Source organism: Nilaparvata lugens, chromosome 3, assembly GCF_014356525.2.
Source record: "Nilaparvata lugens isolate BPH chromosome 3, ASM1435652v1, whole genome shotgun sequence".
NCBI classification, from domain to species: Eukaryota; Metazoa; Arthropoda; class Insecta; order Hemiptera; family Delphacidae; genus Nilaparvata; species Nilaparvata lugens.
Genome location: NC_052506.1, coordinates 96627462 through 96646612, shown reverse-complemented (window position 1 = coordinate 96646612; position 19151 = coordinate 96627462). Strand labels below are relative to the sequence as shown.

At 36.3% G+C, this 19151-nt stretch overlaps 2 protein-coding genes across 3 annotated transcripts; both read left to right on the top strand.

Annotated features, from left to right (window-relative positions):
• Positions 1-15: 15 nt before the first annotated feature.
• LOC111047341 (kanadaptin) lies at positions 16-17806 on the top strand. Of its 2 annotated transcripts, XM_039425192.1 has the most exons (4): positions 37-181; positions 1156-1335; positions 13206-13398; positions 15499-17806. In XM_039425192.1, the coding sequence occupies exon 4, from the start codon at positions 15519-15521 to the stop codon at positions 17361-17363; it is 1845 nt and encodes a 614-aa protein (XP_039281126.1). In that variant the 5' UTR covers positions 37-181; positions 1156-1335; positions 13206-13398; positions 15499-15518; the 3' UTR covers positions 17364-17806. The 2 variants fall into 2 exon arrangements, with proteins under 2 accessions (XP_022188769.2, XP_039281126.1); XM_022333077.2 differs by lacking the exon at positions 13206-13398 and having other exon boundaries at positions 16-181.
• LOC120350318 lies at positions 9126-9923 on the top strand. The gene has a single exon (XM_039422980.1). It carries the CDS (start codon positions 9126-9128, stop codon positions 9921-9923), a length of 798 nt encoding a protein of 265 aa, XP_039278914.1.
• Positions 17807-19151: the final 1345 nt, after the last annotated feature.

Below are 19151 nucleotides of genomic sequence, written 5' to 3'. Positions count from 1 at the left end.
ACTTCATCGACTATCAGTATGAATATACAATTGGCCGTGTCTATTCTACAACTGTTCTAAGAGTTTACCTAAATAGAAATAGAGGTTTGGAGGTTAGGCTGTTTAAATTGTCCATAACAGTCTTGAAAACAAATATTAATTGATAAATTTAGCTTCTGACAATATTCTGATTCATACACAGGTAAGGTACTTACTTATACATTTATAATTATTATTTGTACAATAGGTACAACAGATGGAGTCTTGATTGGAAAAGTTCTTGGGTATTCTCTGATATTTTATAACCTATTGAATCATTTCACGGTTCAAACACTTTTTAATCTTTAATAAAGAAGATAATAAAAGTGAGATTATTACAGTCTTTTTATATCTATTGGCTTACAGAAGGCTTCTAGGAATAAACGTTTGTTATCAGCCAATCTAAATATAAACACAAAATAACAAGATATTCAATAGCAATTGAAGAAGATATTGCAAACAGATTGACTGAGACAGTTTTAATGGCGGGATAACCTAACCTCAAAACTATCTAAATTCTTTACATTCTACCTCAATCCCTTGTTTCCTTCATTTATTCATAATTAATGCATATGATGTACACATGGAAAATCTATTTATCATTCAAAAAACTATCTTGAATAAAACAAGGTTATACCAACAAATCTAATTTTCCTCGATTTTGATGTTTTTACCGTGAGACAACTATATTTATATCAAAGTTTTAATAAAATACTTGGTAAAAAATAAAAATATCTTCCCAAAGTTGATCAAGAACACTTATCATTTCAGAGTAGGTGTAACACAGGAATTTTTTTCAGTAGTATTTTAAATATTCTAAGAATAATTGCGACAATTACGCTCAGTAAAACAAAGGATAGGCTACTGTAGCAAAGTAGTCAAGTTTTGGAATTATGAAGGTATGTTTCAAGTCATACATCTAGTATTTCAAACGTTTGTTGACATAATTATAAATTGTATTAACCATTCTCATCAGAGTAATGCTAAATTAAAAATTATAAAACGATTTACAAAATTAAAATGCACATGTGGCAGATGCGGTAAGGTGCTAATCATCATCAATTTTGTCTGTTCCAATGTGTCTTATCATTCCATTCTTGAGTATTCTTTTAAAAAAGCTATCTTTCACATTTTTAGAAGAGTGCTCAGCTAAAACTGACAAAGCAGAGGAGCCTGCTTTGAAGAAGCCAGCTAAATCCGGTCCCGCCAAGACCGATTTTGCTGCCTTGCCGGATTACAAGATTTGAGAGCAAAAGACTGAAGATGGCAAGGAGTAGAACTTCATAGAATGTAGCTGGACTTAGATCTTATGCTGGCGTGAGTAATCAATCTTTGACCTACAATTTAAAATTGTAATTTCAAATTGAATCTTCAGTACCATATTAAGCTCATAAGTCATATACGCGGATACGCCCATATGAATAACTTACACTGTATAGTTTTTTACAAAGTCTGCCCGGCGATCAAGGCCTCTTAATGCTTTTAGGCTTTATCTTGGAGACAAAACTTAACTAGACTATAGTAAGGTCCACGTTATAATGGCAGGGAACTAAGATAGAAGAGCGATGCCGATTCTCTGCCTTGTCACAGCCTTCCATACATGATAGCTGATACCGTTTAATCAATTATATTTTATTCGTCAAGAAAATATATCTTTCAATGATTGAATAATATATTATCATAATAATTGAGATTCAATATTTTGTTGATTCATTACATTTCTACATTCTTAAAAATCTACCTGGCAACGTTGCGGAGCTATAAAAGCATAGCGCCATCTGCTGTGTGGAATGATAGACAAGGATAACAACAACATGTTAATCAAAATACTGTCAAAGTATGTTTTGAGTTTTGCAGCAGTATCCAAACTTTGATGGCCATTTTCATACGTTTTTAACGTGTTCTGAAGCATTTAACAAGTGGGAATAGTTGTATATGAACCCAGAGAACAAAATGGCGGTCTTAACTCGAAATTAAAAAAATGGAGATAACGAGTTTTGAAAGTGGGCTACTCACCTACAAATTACATGTGATCAAGTGTGTTCCCTACTTCCACTCCTACTGCTGTGAGTACTGTCAAACTAACCCTCAATTTCAGCGTCATGTTTCTTTGTTGTCTCTTATGAGATATAAATTTGACAAATTTAATATTATAACGATTATTCAACAATATTTCCTCAATTTTTAATAAAGAGAATCATCTCAATAACTACCTTTCCTTTCAATTCCTTTTGGAACAAGGAACACCATAATATAAATTTGTAGTTCTGTTTAGCTCTGCTCAATTATTATGTTAAAATTAGTGTAAATTGAATTCTATAAGTTATTGATTCACTCAGATCTGTTACATTATATATCTGTGCAACAATTACATACCTAGGAAGTGCCTGAAGAAGTGAGTAATTTACAATAGAAACGTTACAACCTCTAGGGTGACACATTTGTGAGGTTAAATTATTAAGTGTTGTATTGTTTATTCTTGTAAATCGTCATCGACTGTGTTTTGAATTGCGGAACAATTCAGAGCAGTATTATTGATTGTGTTCATGGGAGGTTACGGTGCATGTACGGCTTCGGCGAAGTGAGCAATAACCAGAAACCACGTGACTGGTGCTCCCACCGAACGAAAATCGTTCACCGTTCACCGTTTTTGGCGCGTACTTTTGAAATTAATCGTTTACAGATCGGTGTTGACAAAATAATAAAGGTGTTATCAATATGAACATTTCAGCTCTTATTTATTCTATTGAATCAATAATAATTATAAATTTATAATTTGAAAAAAATATATATTGTAATCATGTTTTTCCTTATAATGTTTTTTTTTAATAATTAATGATGGTTTGTGCTGTCATCAATGAATGACTACTTTTTCTATGCAATTAGTGTCCATCAATAAAACGTTTTATGGAATATTAGCAAAATGTTAATAATTGAAGTTTCTTGATTTATGTCTACTATCCAGACATTTATCTAAATAGATACTGGCCTAGGGATGAATCAACAAAATATAGTATTCCGACTAATAGATAAAATAACACATCTTAGTTTAGTAGAATAGTCGATAAAGCTGAAAAATAATAAACTTTCCAGCCAATAATGAATGAATTTCTTGCTTTTCGACTATTCTGTAATTAATTCCATCAATGGAATAAAATACTTCGTACGCCTCATCCTTTTTTAGTACCTATATAGACTCTGAATGTGAAGACAATCATAACCTAACAAAACAGTAGACAACCACAGCTTCAACTCTCGACCAATAAGAAGCGTTGATCCCGGTACCGGTTTTGTGGAACATACTTTTCGAGCGGTGCAAGTGAGCATGTTCGCGGTGCAAGTGAGCATGTACCACTCCACTCTGTTCCAAGATGGCGACCGGTACCTGAACTGTCAAAAGCTCCCACCGAACGCATTTTCGTGTCCTTGGTCGAAATCGTACATGTACCACAACCTCCCATGAACACAATGATTATCTTCAGGTCTGTTATTCTGTTATTGTGAGGGCTAACCAGCTGACTGATTAATCAATTTTACATCTTCACTCTCCTTATCTTCTTTCTCATACCGAGACAAGGGGCCTATTTCACAAAGGTACAAGTATTGATTGTGTTCATGGGAGGTTGCGGTACATGTACGATTTCGACCAAGGACACGAAAATGCGTTCGGTGATGGGAGCTTTTGACAGTTCAGGTACCGGTCGCCATCTTGGAACAGAGTGGAGTAGTGCATGCTCACTTGCACCGCTCGAAAAGTATGTTCCACAAAACCGGTACCGGGATCAACGCTTCTTATTGGTCGAGAGTTAAAGCGTTGGTTGTCTTCTGTTTTGTTAGGTTATGTCTTCACATCCAGAATATATAGACTAAAAAAGCATGAGGCGTACAAAGTATTTTATTCCATTGATGGAATTAATTACAGGATAGTCGAAAAGCAAGAAATTCATTTATTATTAATTGGCTGGAAAGTTTATTATTTTTTAGCTTTATCGACTATTCTACTAATCTAAGATGTGTTTATGTTATCTATTACTCGGAATACTATATTTTGTTGATTCATTCCTAGGTTAGGATCAATCCAGATCTGGTTAGTAGACATAAATCAATAAACTTCAATTATTAACATTTTGCTAATATTCTATAAAACGTTTTACTCATTAACACTAATTGCATAGAAAAAGTAGTCAAATTTTCATTGATGACAGCACGAGCCATCATTAATTATTTAAAAAAACTATAAGGAAAAACATGATTAGCCTAGTGCTTCTATAAGAACTAATCAATACTCCAGCTTTGTTGTGATAAGATAACATAGGTCTGTCAGTTGCAACCTACATAAAAGATAATATTGGCTTGGATAAGCTTGTATAATAAATTTAAAAATATATATTTTTTTCAAATTGTAAATTAATAATTATTATTGATTCAATAATAATAAATAATAGCTGAAATGTTCATATTGATAACACCTTTATTATTTTGTCAACACCAATCTGTAAACGATTAATTTCAAAAGTACGCGCCAAAAACGGTGAACCAGAATTCGATTTTTTTCGTTCGGTGGGAGCAAGTAGTGGTGCACCAGTCACGTGGTTTCTGGTTACTGCTCACTTCGCCGAAGCCGTACATGCACCGCAACCTCCCATGAACACCATCAATGTTACCAACCATGGTTACGCACAAGTACTTGTAGTTACAAGTACTCACGTTTCACAAAAATTTATGATCTAAAAGTACTTCAATAGTAAACATAACCTATTTTCATGTTAATTTCCTTTTTTCATCCTTTAAAAACGTTACTTGTACTTTTTAATAATTACTTTGAAAATATTTGAAAGCAATATAATTTTTTTGTACAGTCTACTTCATTGATTGCTGAATTTGTAACCTACACAGTATACGTACTGTATGTATATATATATATATATATATATATATATATATATATATATATATATATTATATATATATATATATATATATATACAGTATACATTATATATAGTACATATACTATATATAAATAATAAATATTTCTAATAATCAAAAATGCCCTATATTCCTCCATAGTTCATTATTTTGGAAATATATGCATTAGGAAATCAAATTTAATAAATTTCTAAAATAGTCATTAATGTGTTACCTCATAGGTTATGTGTACTATAGTATTTATACACAGTATACATTATATATAGTACATATACTATATATATATATTATATATATATATTATATATTATATATATATTATATATATATATATAATATATATATATATAGTATATGTACTATATATAATGTATTCTGTGTATAAATACTATAGTACACATAACCTATGAGGTAACACATTAATGACTATTTTAGAAATTTATTAAATTTGATTTCCTAATGCATATATTTCCAAAATAATGAACTATGGAGGAATATAGGGCATTTTTGATTATTAGAAATATTTATTATTTATATATATAGTATATGTACTATATATAATGTATACTGTGTATAAATACTATAGTACACATAACCTATGAGGTAACACATTAATGACTATTTTGGAAATTTATTAAATTTGATTTCCTAATGCATATATTTCCAAAATAATGAACTATGGAGGAATATAGGGCATTTTTGATTATTAGAAATATTTATTGAATATTTAAAATCATTTTAATGATCACTTGTAAATCCTTTACATAGCTTTGCACTTCGGTAAAAATTTCTTAGTTACAAACAAGTAATTTTGACAAAAATTGTTGGCTACAATGAAAATCTTTGTGAAACACTTGTTCGTAACAAGCAAATCACTTGTAAACTTGTAGAAATTCATTGTAACTACAAGTTTACAATTCTGCTTTTGTGAAACGCTTGTAATCAGCTGTTCTCCAAAACCATGGTTGGCAACAAGACTATTGTAACCTACTTGTACCTTTGTGAAACAGGCCCAAGATCTACCCTTTGACGTAAACAAGAACCTCAACACCTTAACAGAACTGTAGCGTCCTTCACTTGCTATGATAACGCATTGATAGTTGACACCGGCTTCTTCTATCATTTGTCAACCTTTCGCTTCCAATGAGGCGGCAGTTTTAAATCTAACAAATACTGACCTATCCATACTCAGGAGCTTCCTTTGCTCCAGCCTCGACAGCTCTCTTGGCAATATCTGATTTCCTTTCTGCTCTTCCTTTATAACTGTACTCTCTCATTACATCCTTTATACACCTCTATCAGAAATGAATAAACGTATGACCCGGCAAAACCCTAGAACTTGATTCGTGAAGTTAAATCTGACCTGGATAATTTAAACTGTGGCCTCGTTAATCATGATGTAGTTGAATTGGCTGTGAATACTAGGGGAACACTCTCTTATATTGCCGAAAAATATTCAAATGACGCAATTATTGACTTGATTCCGGATATAATCGGAGTCTTAAATAAACTGGACAATGCTTTAACGGACAACTATGAGCTGAGAAACGATCTGACAGAGCTAACAGAGGAGAATTAACAATTATCTAAGCTCGTGAGTGATGAAAGAAATAGAAGAAGAGAATGTTTCGAGGATTCATTAATCAATGAGGAGAAAGCAGAAGAGGAAATAAATTTCCTCAAATCTCGAATTAAATGTCTGGAGACATCCAGGCTTGCTTTGGATGAAGAGTTGAAGAATGCTATCATAGACATAATCCAAGCTGAGCAAAATAGTATTCTCAACAGAGAAAAACTCAATTCGGAGCGAAATTCTATTGATTTTACTAACTTTGGTACACCTAGAAATACAATTAAACTAAGAAATGAACACAGACAGGTCAGATCCATAGAAACAGTAAACCGATTTTCGGTGCTCTCTTCAATTACATCGTCACCTTCGATGCCACAAAAAATACAGGTGATAGCTCAGGTTCATCAACACCCCTCAACTCAAAGGAAACCAAAGACTCACGGTATAACGGTGATACTTCCAAAAAGAAAAAAATAGTCACAATTCTAGCAGATAGTCTGGGAAAGCAGTTCTGTAATTTTACGAGTGAATTTGGAGATGGATTGGAAGTTTTAGTAAGTACTAAATCTAGTGCAAAGTTGAAGCACGTTATTCAGCAAGGCCTTGACATAGTCAAAGATTTTACGGAAGATGACTGTGTCTTTTTATCGGCGGGTTCAAATGACCTCCATCGTAACAAACTTTTTCCTACAGTTACGTTGAAAAGTGGCCATTGCTGCACTGATTACAGAACGCAAAGAATCACTTTTCCGCTCTAGTGCGGGAAAAATTTTTCTGCACTCCAGATTTGCAACATGGCAACGCAAAATACTTAGTAGGTTATATGGAGCAACAGTGCAGCAAAATCAAAATGAAGTTGGTAACAGTGACTGCTGTGGCTGCTATAGTGAGCAGAGGTGCAACCAAGCACAACGCGCTAATTATTAGTATTAGATATTTATTATAACCAACGACAACGAGGACTTTAGGATTTTAGGATTAAGGTTTTTATCAATAATAAAATTACACAGAAAAACATTTGATGCATTTCAGGCAATTTTACCCATAATTACCCACTTTTCATATTCAATGGTAACTGTAGGAAAAACTTAATGTGAAATACGTGCGCAAAGTTCCTCTGCTGCACTCAAGAAACCATTCCATAAACGTTTCTTTCGGTGCAGCAAACTGTCACTTTGCGCACTAGTTGCACAAATAACTATTTCAACTGACATTGGACCAAGCAATGCGATCAAGATATCTAAAACTGATGTGGATCTAAAAACGAATATCCTGGTATGCAGTGTGCCCTACAGGTACGACGATCCTGCCCTCAATGAGAATATCAGCTACGCCAACACCTACCTATCAAGAGCGGTGAAAAACTATACAGGAGTACTCAACATTCACTTCATGGATATTAACACGTTCCTGAAAAGATTCCACTTTATGAGGCACGGGCTTCATCTCAACCGATGAGGGAAGAGGATTATGGTCAACCGGCTGGCGTGAGAGACTTATTTGGTGCCGATCTTGTATCATAACTGAAGTGCTTTTGGGTAAACCTAATCCCAATGCTTGTTGTTCTCCCGCTATACAATGTGTAACTGATATGCCCACAATGATTCCAACATCTCTTTGCCTGATTCCCAATGTTCGTACTCCTATCCTACATTCAAATCTAAATTTGAGACAATCTTCAGAGTCACCTGGTAATAATAGTCTGATTCAGTCATATTTTTTGTCACTGAATCAAAGTCGTCACAGTGTAGGATAAAATCATCCAACTCCAACCTGTCTACTTGCATTTTTCATATAAACTTGCAATCCATTAGAAATAAATTTTATGAATTAGAGTTGTTTCTCAGGGATAGCCAAATAGATGTGCTTTATGTCAATGAGCACTGGCTCTATAAATATGAATTAGACTTGTTTATTCCTGTTCACTATAAACTCGGTTCAGCGTTTTGTAGAACTAATAGTGTTCACGGAGGGATTGTTATTTATATTAACAAGACCTATTCTCATCATAATAAATATGAAATTGTAGATATTAGTGAATATTGCTATGAGGGACAATGTGAAATAACGGCTATTGTATTCCGAAATGATCGACTAATTATAGCTACTGTGTACCGACCTCCCGGTTCATCTGTTGAAAATTTTACAGAGGCCACTAGCGGCTTCATCAATTATCTATGTGATTTCCATAAATCTAAATGTTTTAGAATAGTTGTAACTGTAACGGGGGACATAAACATTGATATTAGGAATAATAGTTTTGTTAAGTTGTTGACAAGACTTTGTGAAGAGAGCATCGTTTTTCGTTTTCGTGCTGCTCCGTTATCTTGGTTAGCGATTGTGGTATCTGTGAGTTCGTTTTCTACCGGTGAATTCGGGTTGATTTATATTACTTCTCTGCTTACATTTTAAACCGTATAATATGTCGTGTAAAATTTGCTTTAAATCAGTGCGAAGCGGTAATAATGATAAAATTGCTTGTGGAGTGTGTTCGTCCCTGGTACATGGGGCTTGTGCCGGACTTAAAATTAATGACGTCAAGTTTATGACAGAAAATAATCAAATATGGCGCTGCAGCGATTACAGCTTGGAACGCAGGAAGAGTATGTCGACTGAAACACCGGTCTCAAGTGGTTCATCATTGACGATTGCTGACGTAGTTGCTATGCTGAACGTCATGAAGGAGGATCAAAAGAGGATGGAGTTGGACCTCGGGAAGTCTATGGAGGCCTGCCATGAGGGAATCACCGAGCTAAGTGTGAAGCAAGAGGAGCGGAACGAGAAATTTGAAACTTGTCTAAATACTATAGAGGAGTTAACTAAGAAAGCTGTGAAGTTGGAACGGGAAAATGCTGCATTGAAAGAACGTGTAGAGGATCTAGAACAATACTCGAGAATTAACATGGTCGAAATACGAGGCCTGCCTCAGCAACCCAACGAAGACCTGAACTCGATGGTCTACAACATATCGAGTGCTCTCGGCTGCCAGATCGGGGAGGATGCCATCGACGTGTGTCATCGCCTGGGTCGCGCTGGACCGGAGGGGCCTGCTCCGGTTGTCGTCAAGTTCATTAGGAGAACCGACAAAAACACGCTCCTACAGAAGAGGCGAGTGAAGCGCGATTTTTCGACCAGGCATATCGACTGTAATACTGATCAACCTATCTACATCAATGAGTGTTTGTCGCCGTCAAGAAGGAAACTTTTCTCATTGGCTAGATCAGCGCACAAGGAACACCGTTTTAAATTTCTTTGGGTGAGAGACTGTAAAATTCTAATGAGGAAGCAGGAAAAAAGCCCAGTGATCGAACTCAAATCAAGTGGACAATTAGATATGCTACTATCTCAAAGCTCATTTACGATTCATGATGTTGACAATTCTAAGGCCAGTGCAAATGTATAGTTCAAAATCTTTCACTATTCACAGGACTATATCCAATACCAAGGAAAATATTAACTTTCAATATATTATTATGAGCTTACTAAAAATCATTGATTTAAAAATCATTATTTTATCTCTGATTAGTCTAATGCCGATAAATGATATAAGTGTTCTATCTGTCTGCTTCCTTTATCCATTACTATTTCGACAATTTTATCCTTATCGTTCGATTCACTACATTGCTACTATAATGATTTGAGGGTCGCCTCTTCTTTTGCGTCTACATTTCACATTTCACAAGAGAGCATCCATTTTAATTGCATATGTTTTCAAGTTTATCAAGCTATACCCTTAATTATTTTAATCTAAATGGATGATATAATTACTAGTTTTTATTCTGATGCGTTGGCATTCAACAATGCTATGTGTCATAGTGGATCACTCTTTATAATGCACCAGAATATTAGGAGTATCAGTAGGAATTTTGATTCGTTCATATCATTTGTAAGTACGTTGTATACTAAGCCCGATGTGATAGTTCTGACTGAAGCTTGGTTAAAGGAGGGCGATGATAGTCTTTATCAGTTGGATGGCTATCAATCGTTATCGGTGGCCGGCCGCACACGGGCTGGTGGCATCGTTGTCTTCTATTCTAAAGATAAGCCTCTCACTTGTAAACAAACAAATGTTCTTATCGAAGGAGCTGACTCTTTAATGTTCGACTTGCTGTTGGGAGAGTCTGTTTACTGTACTATTCTGGCTATCTACAGGTGGCATAGTCAACCTGTTGCTGACTTCCTCAATAGTTTTTCGAGCGTAATAGCTGGAATAGGTACTAATCGTACCGCAATATGCGTAGGTGATTTCAATATTGATTTGAACTTGAATAATGAGATAGTTGATAGATATAAGAGTATTTTTAGTGGCAACGGTTTTGAGAATATGATTAACTTGAATACGAGAGTGACAGACACCACTTCCAGTTGTATTGATCACTTATTATTCAGAAGTAATAAGCCACTTATGAATGAGGCCTTTGTAATTGATCCTCAAATAACTGACCATCGAATCATTGGTTGTTTATTGGCATGCACTTATGAGCATACTACCCACAATGTCAGTGATGAGAGAGTAATAGTTGATTACAATATATTGTTAAATATCCTTACTGGGGAGTCGTGGTCGTCCGTGTACTCGGCTGATTGTTGTAATAAATCATTTGACTCTTTTATTAAAATACTGAATGATTCGATTGCTGATAGTAAAGTAACTCTTGCTCGTCCTAGTGATCGCCGCTTGAAGAAACTGAAACCTTGAATGACGGATGGGCTATGTCTGGCAATATTGAATAGAGATAAGCTAAGGAAAAAAGTATCAAGGTCGCCTGACGATGCTCGACTTCGGCTTCAATATAATAATTTCAAGCGCAAAATTGATCTTTGGATTTAGGAAACAAAGGAAAGATACTACAGTAGGCTGTTTGAGAAGGTCAAGGATAATTCCAGAGCTCAGTGGAGGGTCATTAACTCTTTAGCTGGCAATAATAAGGCGAAAAATTGTGTAAAGAGTCTCCAGATTAATGGTAAAACTGTTGACGACCCAAAAGTTATTGCTGAACAATTCAATGAGTATTTTGTTAATGTGCCTAATTCATTGTCGACTTCCCTTATTGCTCCCAGTACAGACCAAAAGGAAGCATATGATAGAGTTTTTAATGCAAATCACGTTTCAAATTCTTTCTTTTGGTCTCCAGTATCTTGTGAAGAAGTAGAATTATTATCTCAAGACTGAAAGGAGGTACAGCGACAGGTGATGATGGTATTTCTACAGCTCTGGTCAAGACAATTTCACATGTTATTTCTCCTGTGCTGGCTTACATTTTCAACAAATCATTCGCAGAGGGCATTTTTCCACAAAATATGAAAATCGCTAGAGTTATTCCCATCTTCAAGAAGGGACAAGCTGCTTCGATTGGCAATTACCGACCAATATCTTTGTTGTCAGTTTTTTCAAAGGTGTTTGAGAAAATTGTAAAATTTAGATTGATTAATTTCATGGATAAGCTGAATGTGATTTCTGATGTCCAATTTGGTTTTAGGGAAGGTCTGAGCACTGAGATGGCACTTCGGAGGTTCATGATGCTGGTTCATAATAGTTTGAACTCTAATGATAAAAACCGAGTCACAGGTGTCTTCCTTTGAAAGACATAAGAAAGGCATTTGACACGGTTAATCATGATATTCTCCTCAGGAAGATGGAAAGGGTTGGAATAAGAGGACTGGTACATAAGTGGTTTGCATCGTATCTGGAAGAAAGGCATCAATATGTTTTCCTCAATGGTCAAAAAAGTTCACTGAGGAAAATTAATAGTGGAGTACCACAAGGTTCGGTCCTTGGGCCAATATTGTTTCTTATCTTCATTAATGATCTGTACTCTTCATCATTCAAAGGAGAGTTTACAGCTTTTGCGGATGATACGGCCCTAACCTACGGTGAAAAAACAACTCGGTATAGAAAGTGAAAAACCCTTTTATTACAGGAGTGTGAGAGGTCCAAATATTGATTTACTAAGACATAAACTATCCACTATTGATTGGGTTGAAGCTTTTAACAAAGTTGATAGTGCTGAATTAGGCACAAATTTGTTTATAAACAATTTGACACAATCAGTGTTGTCCAATTTTAAAGAAAAAGAAATTTTGCAAATAAAAAGCAAACTTACCACTGAATAATTGGTTCACTCCTGAATTGGATAGAATACGTTCAATTTTGGTGGTATATCATGAAATTTCAAAATGTAATTCAGACCTCTTGCCGATTTATTGTAGATTGAGAAGGGAATACAAGCAAAGGATCAGAGAAGCAAAGCAGCAGGCCAATGGAAATTATATTAGTGAGTCCAGTAACAAATGCAAAGCTGTCTGGAGAGTAATTGATTCTGAGACCAACCGGCTAAAACGTATTGATGAGGACCTACCTATTTCTGCTACTTATTTCAATGAGCACTTTGCAAACATCTGTAATAATAGACAAAGACCCAATGACCATAAGGCAGATTTGTCTAGTGCTATGAAGGTGCTGAGTCATAAAAAAATAGACAGAGAGAGGTGCATTTTGGATGGAGAGAGGTCACTGTGGATGATGTCAGAGAGGTAATAAATAGTTTGAGTAATTCTCATCCAGAGGATTTCTATGGTCTTTCTAATTTCATATTGAAGTAGTTGAAAGAAGAACTGTTGCAACCTTTGACTTACCTCATTAAACTAGATACTCATTGATGGTGTCTATCCTTCCTGTCTATAGGTTTCTGTCACTGTGCCTGTCTACAAAAAAGGAGATAAATCTTGCCCAGATGATTACAGACCTATCTCTCTTGTCCCAGTTATATCAATAAAGGTGGTGGAGAGTCTGATGCAGAAACAATTGGTCAATTTCATGGAGAGAAATGACTTGTTCATGCTATCCCAGTTTGGTTTCAGGAGTGGCAAATCTACAGGTAAAGCTGTGGAAGGTCTTGTCTGCCATATACTGAAGTGCTTTGAACTGAGTCATGATTGATGTTTGAGTCTTAATGATGTTTCTGCAACACTTCTAGACTTATGTAAGGCGTTTGATATTGTGGATCACGCTATTCTACTTGAGAAGATAAAATACTATGGAGTGAGGGATATTGAATACAATCTATTGAAATCTTACTTAAGTAACAGGTTGCAAACCACCAAGATAGGGAATAAAGTCTGGGCCACTTGATATTAGAAATGGGGTCCCACAGGGCTCGGTCCTCTGCAACTGAGGGTAAATGTATATTATATGCAGATGATACTACATTTCTGATAAATGATAAAGATCCAGGAAAGTTTGGCCAGAAAACAGCGCTCATTGTTAATAAAGCTGAGTATTGGTTTAGTGTTAATAGGTTTATCGTTAATAGTAACAAAACAGAGTCCTTACTGTTCAGCTTAAAATCTGCTAGAGAGAACAAGAATGTGAAATTTTTAGGCATACACCTGAATTCTAGCTGAGCTGGGATACTCATACAATGGACCTCTGTAAACGTTTATATAGAGTGAAATATTTACTTGGCAAGTTGAAATATTGTACCAGCTTTGATTTGGTCATCAATGCATATTATGCATTTTTCCATGTTCATTTGTTGTATGGAATTCTGATCTGGGGCAATGCTCCTGGTGCTAAAGATGTATTACTGTGGCAAAAGAAGGCTCTGAGAAGAATGATTGGCATCCCATCCACTGAGTCTTGTAGGGATCATTTTGTAAGACTAGGAATACTCACTGTACCGTGTCTATTCATTCTTAATTGTTTGCGTTTTGCTAAAGGTGATCTCGATAAACTAATGCAAAGAAGTTATATTCATAATCACATCACAAGAAATAGGTATCAGCTGCAGGTATCACAGGCTAGATTGACTAAGACTCAAATGAACTTTGATTATCTATCTATATAAAAGCGAAATGGCACTCACTCACTGACTGACTCACTCACTCACTCGCTCACTCACTCACTCGCAGTACTAAAAATCTACCGGACCAAAATCGTTCAAATTTGGTAGGTATGTTCAGTTGGCCCTTTAGAGGCGCAACGAAATCTTATGAGATTTTTTAAAAGAAATCTTTTGGCAATATTTTAACTGTAAGGGTTGTTTTTAAGGGTTTAAAGTTCGTCTTTTAGCATGTATATTCTTCTTCTCCCAATCTCTTAATTATAATTGAAATTCCCATATCATATGTTACTATAGAACTATAATCTAGATAGAGTACCTCTTCGAAACAGTTGTTAACTGGCAACTAAATTAATAATTTTGTCAGGTTTGGCATTAAGTTGAGTTGACTTTGTTAGGTTGGCACCAAGTTGAAGATTTAAATGCATTTATCGCGGAAAAATTGATTGGGCACTGCTACTCCAATCCTGGGAATATTATATTACTAGCCGTCAGGCTCGCTTCGCTCGCCATATCCGTTTAGCCAGACGTCTAGTCTGGCCCCCGACTGGATTGTCCTAACATATGATAAAAATGCTCAAATGAAAAATGCAGGCGAGCGAAGCGAGCCTGCTGATTTCATTCATGGACGATCCAGTCGGGGGTTCAGGGGGCGGAGCCCCCTGGCTAGACGGATATGGCGAGCGAAGCGAGACTGACGGCTAGTATGAGTATAAAATTATTTAATAATTCACCATTAGATGCTAGAAATGTTAGTTGCATTTAGGGCAACTAAGTTGCCCTAAATAACTATACTTTTATAGTTTTAAAATTTAAAACTATAATGTACAAGTTCCTGAAATCCAAACAAGTATATTCATTCCAAGAATGGCATGATTTGAGCCTTTCTTTTTTATGATTTATTCCAATTTTCAAATATATTCATAGGCTATATCTATTTATGTATCATTTATGCATAGAACTCATTTTTTGTTGAAGTTTATTGTGATGTGTGTTCCGACTCCATATTGACTTCTGTGAAACGCTTTATTTTGTATTTGTCTGTGTGACTGGTGTATGTTTTATGTTTCCTGATGACTATGTCTATTGCACTGTGTGTTTAATGACAATAAAGAATTCTATTCTTTTCTATTCTAGGTATATTGTAGGCGGTAGACATGTCTATGAAATCTGATGAGGAGTCGGCGTCAGCTGAGCAAATCAAAAATGAAAGTAGCAATGGAGATGATGTTACAAAGAAAATATTCAAAGTACCAGTCGTGTTTGGTCCACGAAAGAAAACAAAGATTGAACCCATATATGATGGTTTGTCTGTTCAACCTAGTGAAAGCAGTGAACGCAGTCAACCTGATCAGAATGAGGAAAGTAATGTTGAAATGGAAATTGTCGATTACGACGAAGAGGAACCACAAGACTATTTTGGTTACAAAATACCCAAATGGAGTAGGATGCCACCTGCTCATAGATTTTCAATTGAGGAAATGAAAGAAGGAGTTTGTGTTCTTAATAAATCGGTTAGAAAGGAATTTTATCTGTTTGGTCGGAAAGAAAATTGTCATGTAGTGGCGTTGCATCAATCGATCTCACGCTACCACGCCATCATTCAGTATGGAAACCCGGTTGCCGATGACAACAATCAGGCCGGTTTCTACTTGTTTGACATGGACACCACTCACGGCTCCTTCATAAATAACCAACGGATACAAGCTTCCACTTTCGTCAAACTGAACGTGGATACTGATAAGTTTCACTTTGGCTTCAGTACACGTCGTTATGCGATAAGAAGTGTCATGAGTAAACTCTTGGAAGACAGGAGGAAAAAGATTGAAGGAGAAATTGAGAATAAAGCTGAAGATGAGAAACATACAGAAACATGGGCTGATTGGGGGATGGGTGATGATGCTGATGAAGAGACTGACCTGTCGCATAATCCTTATGCATCTGAACTCAATGAAGAGTTGTATCTCGCTGATCCAAAGAAAACATTGAGGGGGTGGTTCGAAAGGGAAGGCAAGGAACTGAACTATGATGTGGAACAGAAAAGACCCGGAGAATATTGCTGTAGAATAGCAATTCCTGTGGATGATCTTGGAGAAACATTACGAGCAGAAGTGACAGTGAAAGGTAAGAAGAAAGAATGTGTGGTGCAGGCTGCTCTGGAGGCGTGCAGGATCTTAGACAAGCATGGATTGCTCAGACAGTCATTTCATTCAAAGAAAAAGAAAGTCAAAAACTGGGCAGAAAATGATTACTACGATAGTGATGATGACTCATTCTTCGACAGAACTGGTGACATTGAGAAGAAGAGGATAAAAAGAATGGAAGCTCATACTAAAATCGAAAAGAAAGTTTATACCTACGAGAGCCTGTTGAAGGACAAGGAAGAAAATGCAAAAAAACTTGAGCAGTCCAGTTTGCATTTTGAAAAATGTAAAATGAGACATGAAAAGGCTTTAAAGGAATTTGAAGGTGGCAAACGAATGAAAGATTGTGAAGAGGACGACGAAGTGATGCAAGCACTTGCTCGCGAAATCGAGTACCAAGCAGCGTGTGCTGCTCTGTCAGATGCAGAGAAAGCAGTGTTGGATGTAAAGGTTACTGACGATAGTTTATCTGGTCTTTTGCATCTGGCAAAGCCAATTGACTGGACTCCGTCTCAACCTAGTGTTGAAAAGTTATTGGTGAGCGATAGTAAGTGTGAGAAGCAGCAAGCATCAGATAGTGCACCGATCACATCCGAGGACCTTCATGCAAACGAACCTTCCAAAAAGAAGTCCAAGTTGGTAATGAAAAAGGATTATCAGAGCAAATTAAAGAAGGAGAAGGTTACCACAAATCAACTTAAACATTGCAACGAACCTCGAAAAGTTGTTGAAAAAATGCCAAATAATGATTTTAAGAGATATGATTCCGAGGAAAATGACTCGAGCACAGAATGGACTCCGCCTGTTGGTCAAACCGGAGATGGTAGAACACATTTGAATGACAAATTCGGCTACTGACCATATTATTGAATAAATTTTTGTGTCTCGGATGGTATTTGTTGATTGAACATTCTCTCACAAACTATTTAATAATCAGCTAATTCACGACGTTGAAATATTTTGACAATTTGGAGATCAACTTCATATCTGTTTTAATTGAATACATGTCAATAAACATTGTTTTCATGACAACTGAGTTATCATCAAGGACAAATAGTGATCTTAAGGACAAATAGTGATCTTAAGGACAAATAGTGAGTAACCTTCAGAAGGACCAGTTGTGTTTTGTAATTGATGTAATCAAGTTTTGTACATCAGAGTACCTGATAATACTGGTAGACTTATTGATGAATTTATCATGTGCATTTCTATAATTTGTGTAAGAGTTTAGTTGAATAAATATATAAAAGTGTAAAAAAGTGCACCTCTGTGCAATAGGTGGGGAGCGCAGAGCGGCTCGGCGTGACTTTTCGCGACGTGGATTTCGAAAAGTCCCTGGACTTTTCGAGGTCGGCGCGACGTGGATTTCGAATAGTCTCTGGACTTTTCGCGACGTGGATTTCGAAAAGTCCCTGGACTTTTCGAGGTCGGCGCGACGTGGATTTCGAATAGTCTCTGGACTTTTCGCGACGTGGATTTCAAAAAGTCTATGTACTTTTCGGGGTCGGAACCGCGTCGCGCCGCGCTCCTAGTGCACGGAAGTCAGGTCGGAAATTCTCCACGCTCGAGTAACTTCGTTAGGGCTCCGCTGTTTCCGACCTTTGCTTTAGTAAACAGCCTGCTGTTCTGTCGTCTTCCAGTTCACATTCTAATCAATTACTTCGATTAACGGTAACTTAATGGGATGTACCAACATTTTCTCTTATTTCCTTGATAGTTCCTCTTTCTCTGCTTTATCCACAACTGCCAAAAATAACATTTCTTCATGTGAGTCATCCATCACTCACGTCTACCACTTTATCTCAACCTCAAATTAGAACTGACTTCAATTAGAACTCTAACTTCAACAACTATGTCTTGAAATTCAAATCGCAAATGACAAGTCTACGTCACGACTAACTATTCCAAAATGGCGCCGCGCTCAAAGTGCAAGGACCTTCCATTTTCCGTTCTGCGCGCCGCGCCGCGTCCCTCCGCACCGCTCCACCGACCTAGGGCACGCTCACCTTTAGAGGACCAACTGTTTATGGTCCAGCCATAGAGAGAAATATTTGGAAGACAATTATTTACAACTTTGAACCCACAGCACTGTTTAAGGTAAGGTCTGTTTATTGTCCTTATTATACATAGTTTCCGAGATATAGGTGAAAACCCAAAAACTGGTAACTTTAAACCACCCCCACCTCGTAGCACAAGGAGTAGGGGTGGTAACTTTTTATATGTATACGTGTACCTTCTTACCACCCTAAACAGAGCTGCGGGGTCAAAATTGCCTTTCAAACTTGTCCTTTTACTTAAGTAATCTATATACTCTTTTTTTAATCATTCATTGCCTATTATAGTGAGATCCACTTTATAATGGCAGTGGATAAAGATAGAAGAATAGCGATGCCGATTCTCTGCATTAATTAATTATATTTCTACACTGTAAAAAACATAATTGGCATCGTTGTGGACCTAGAAAAGGATAGTACCACCGGCTTTGTCGAATAATAGACAAGGATAGCAAAACCAAAGTTGATCAAATACTGTCATTATAACGTGGACCTCACTATAGGCATTGTGGCTAGTGGCTCTCATTATCCCTATATAGGTTCCCTACTATATATAGACCCGGTTGCACAAAAGCCGGTTAAATTTTAGCCA

What these genes read in the sequence shown, in the direction of transcription:
- LOC120350318 (XM_039422980.1), top strand. Translation starts at nt 9,126, where the DNA reads ATGTCGACTGAAACACCGGTCTCAAGTGGTTCATCATTGACGATTGCT.
- LOC111047341 (XM_022333077.2), top strand. Translation starts at nt 15,519, where the DNA reads ATGTCTATGAAATCTGATGAGGAGTCGGCGTCAGCTGAGCAAATCAAA.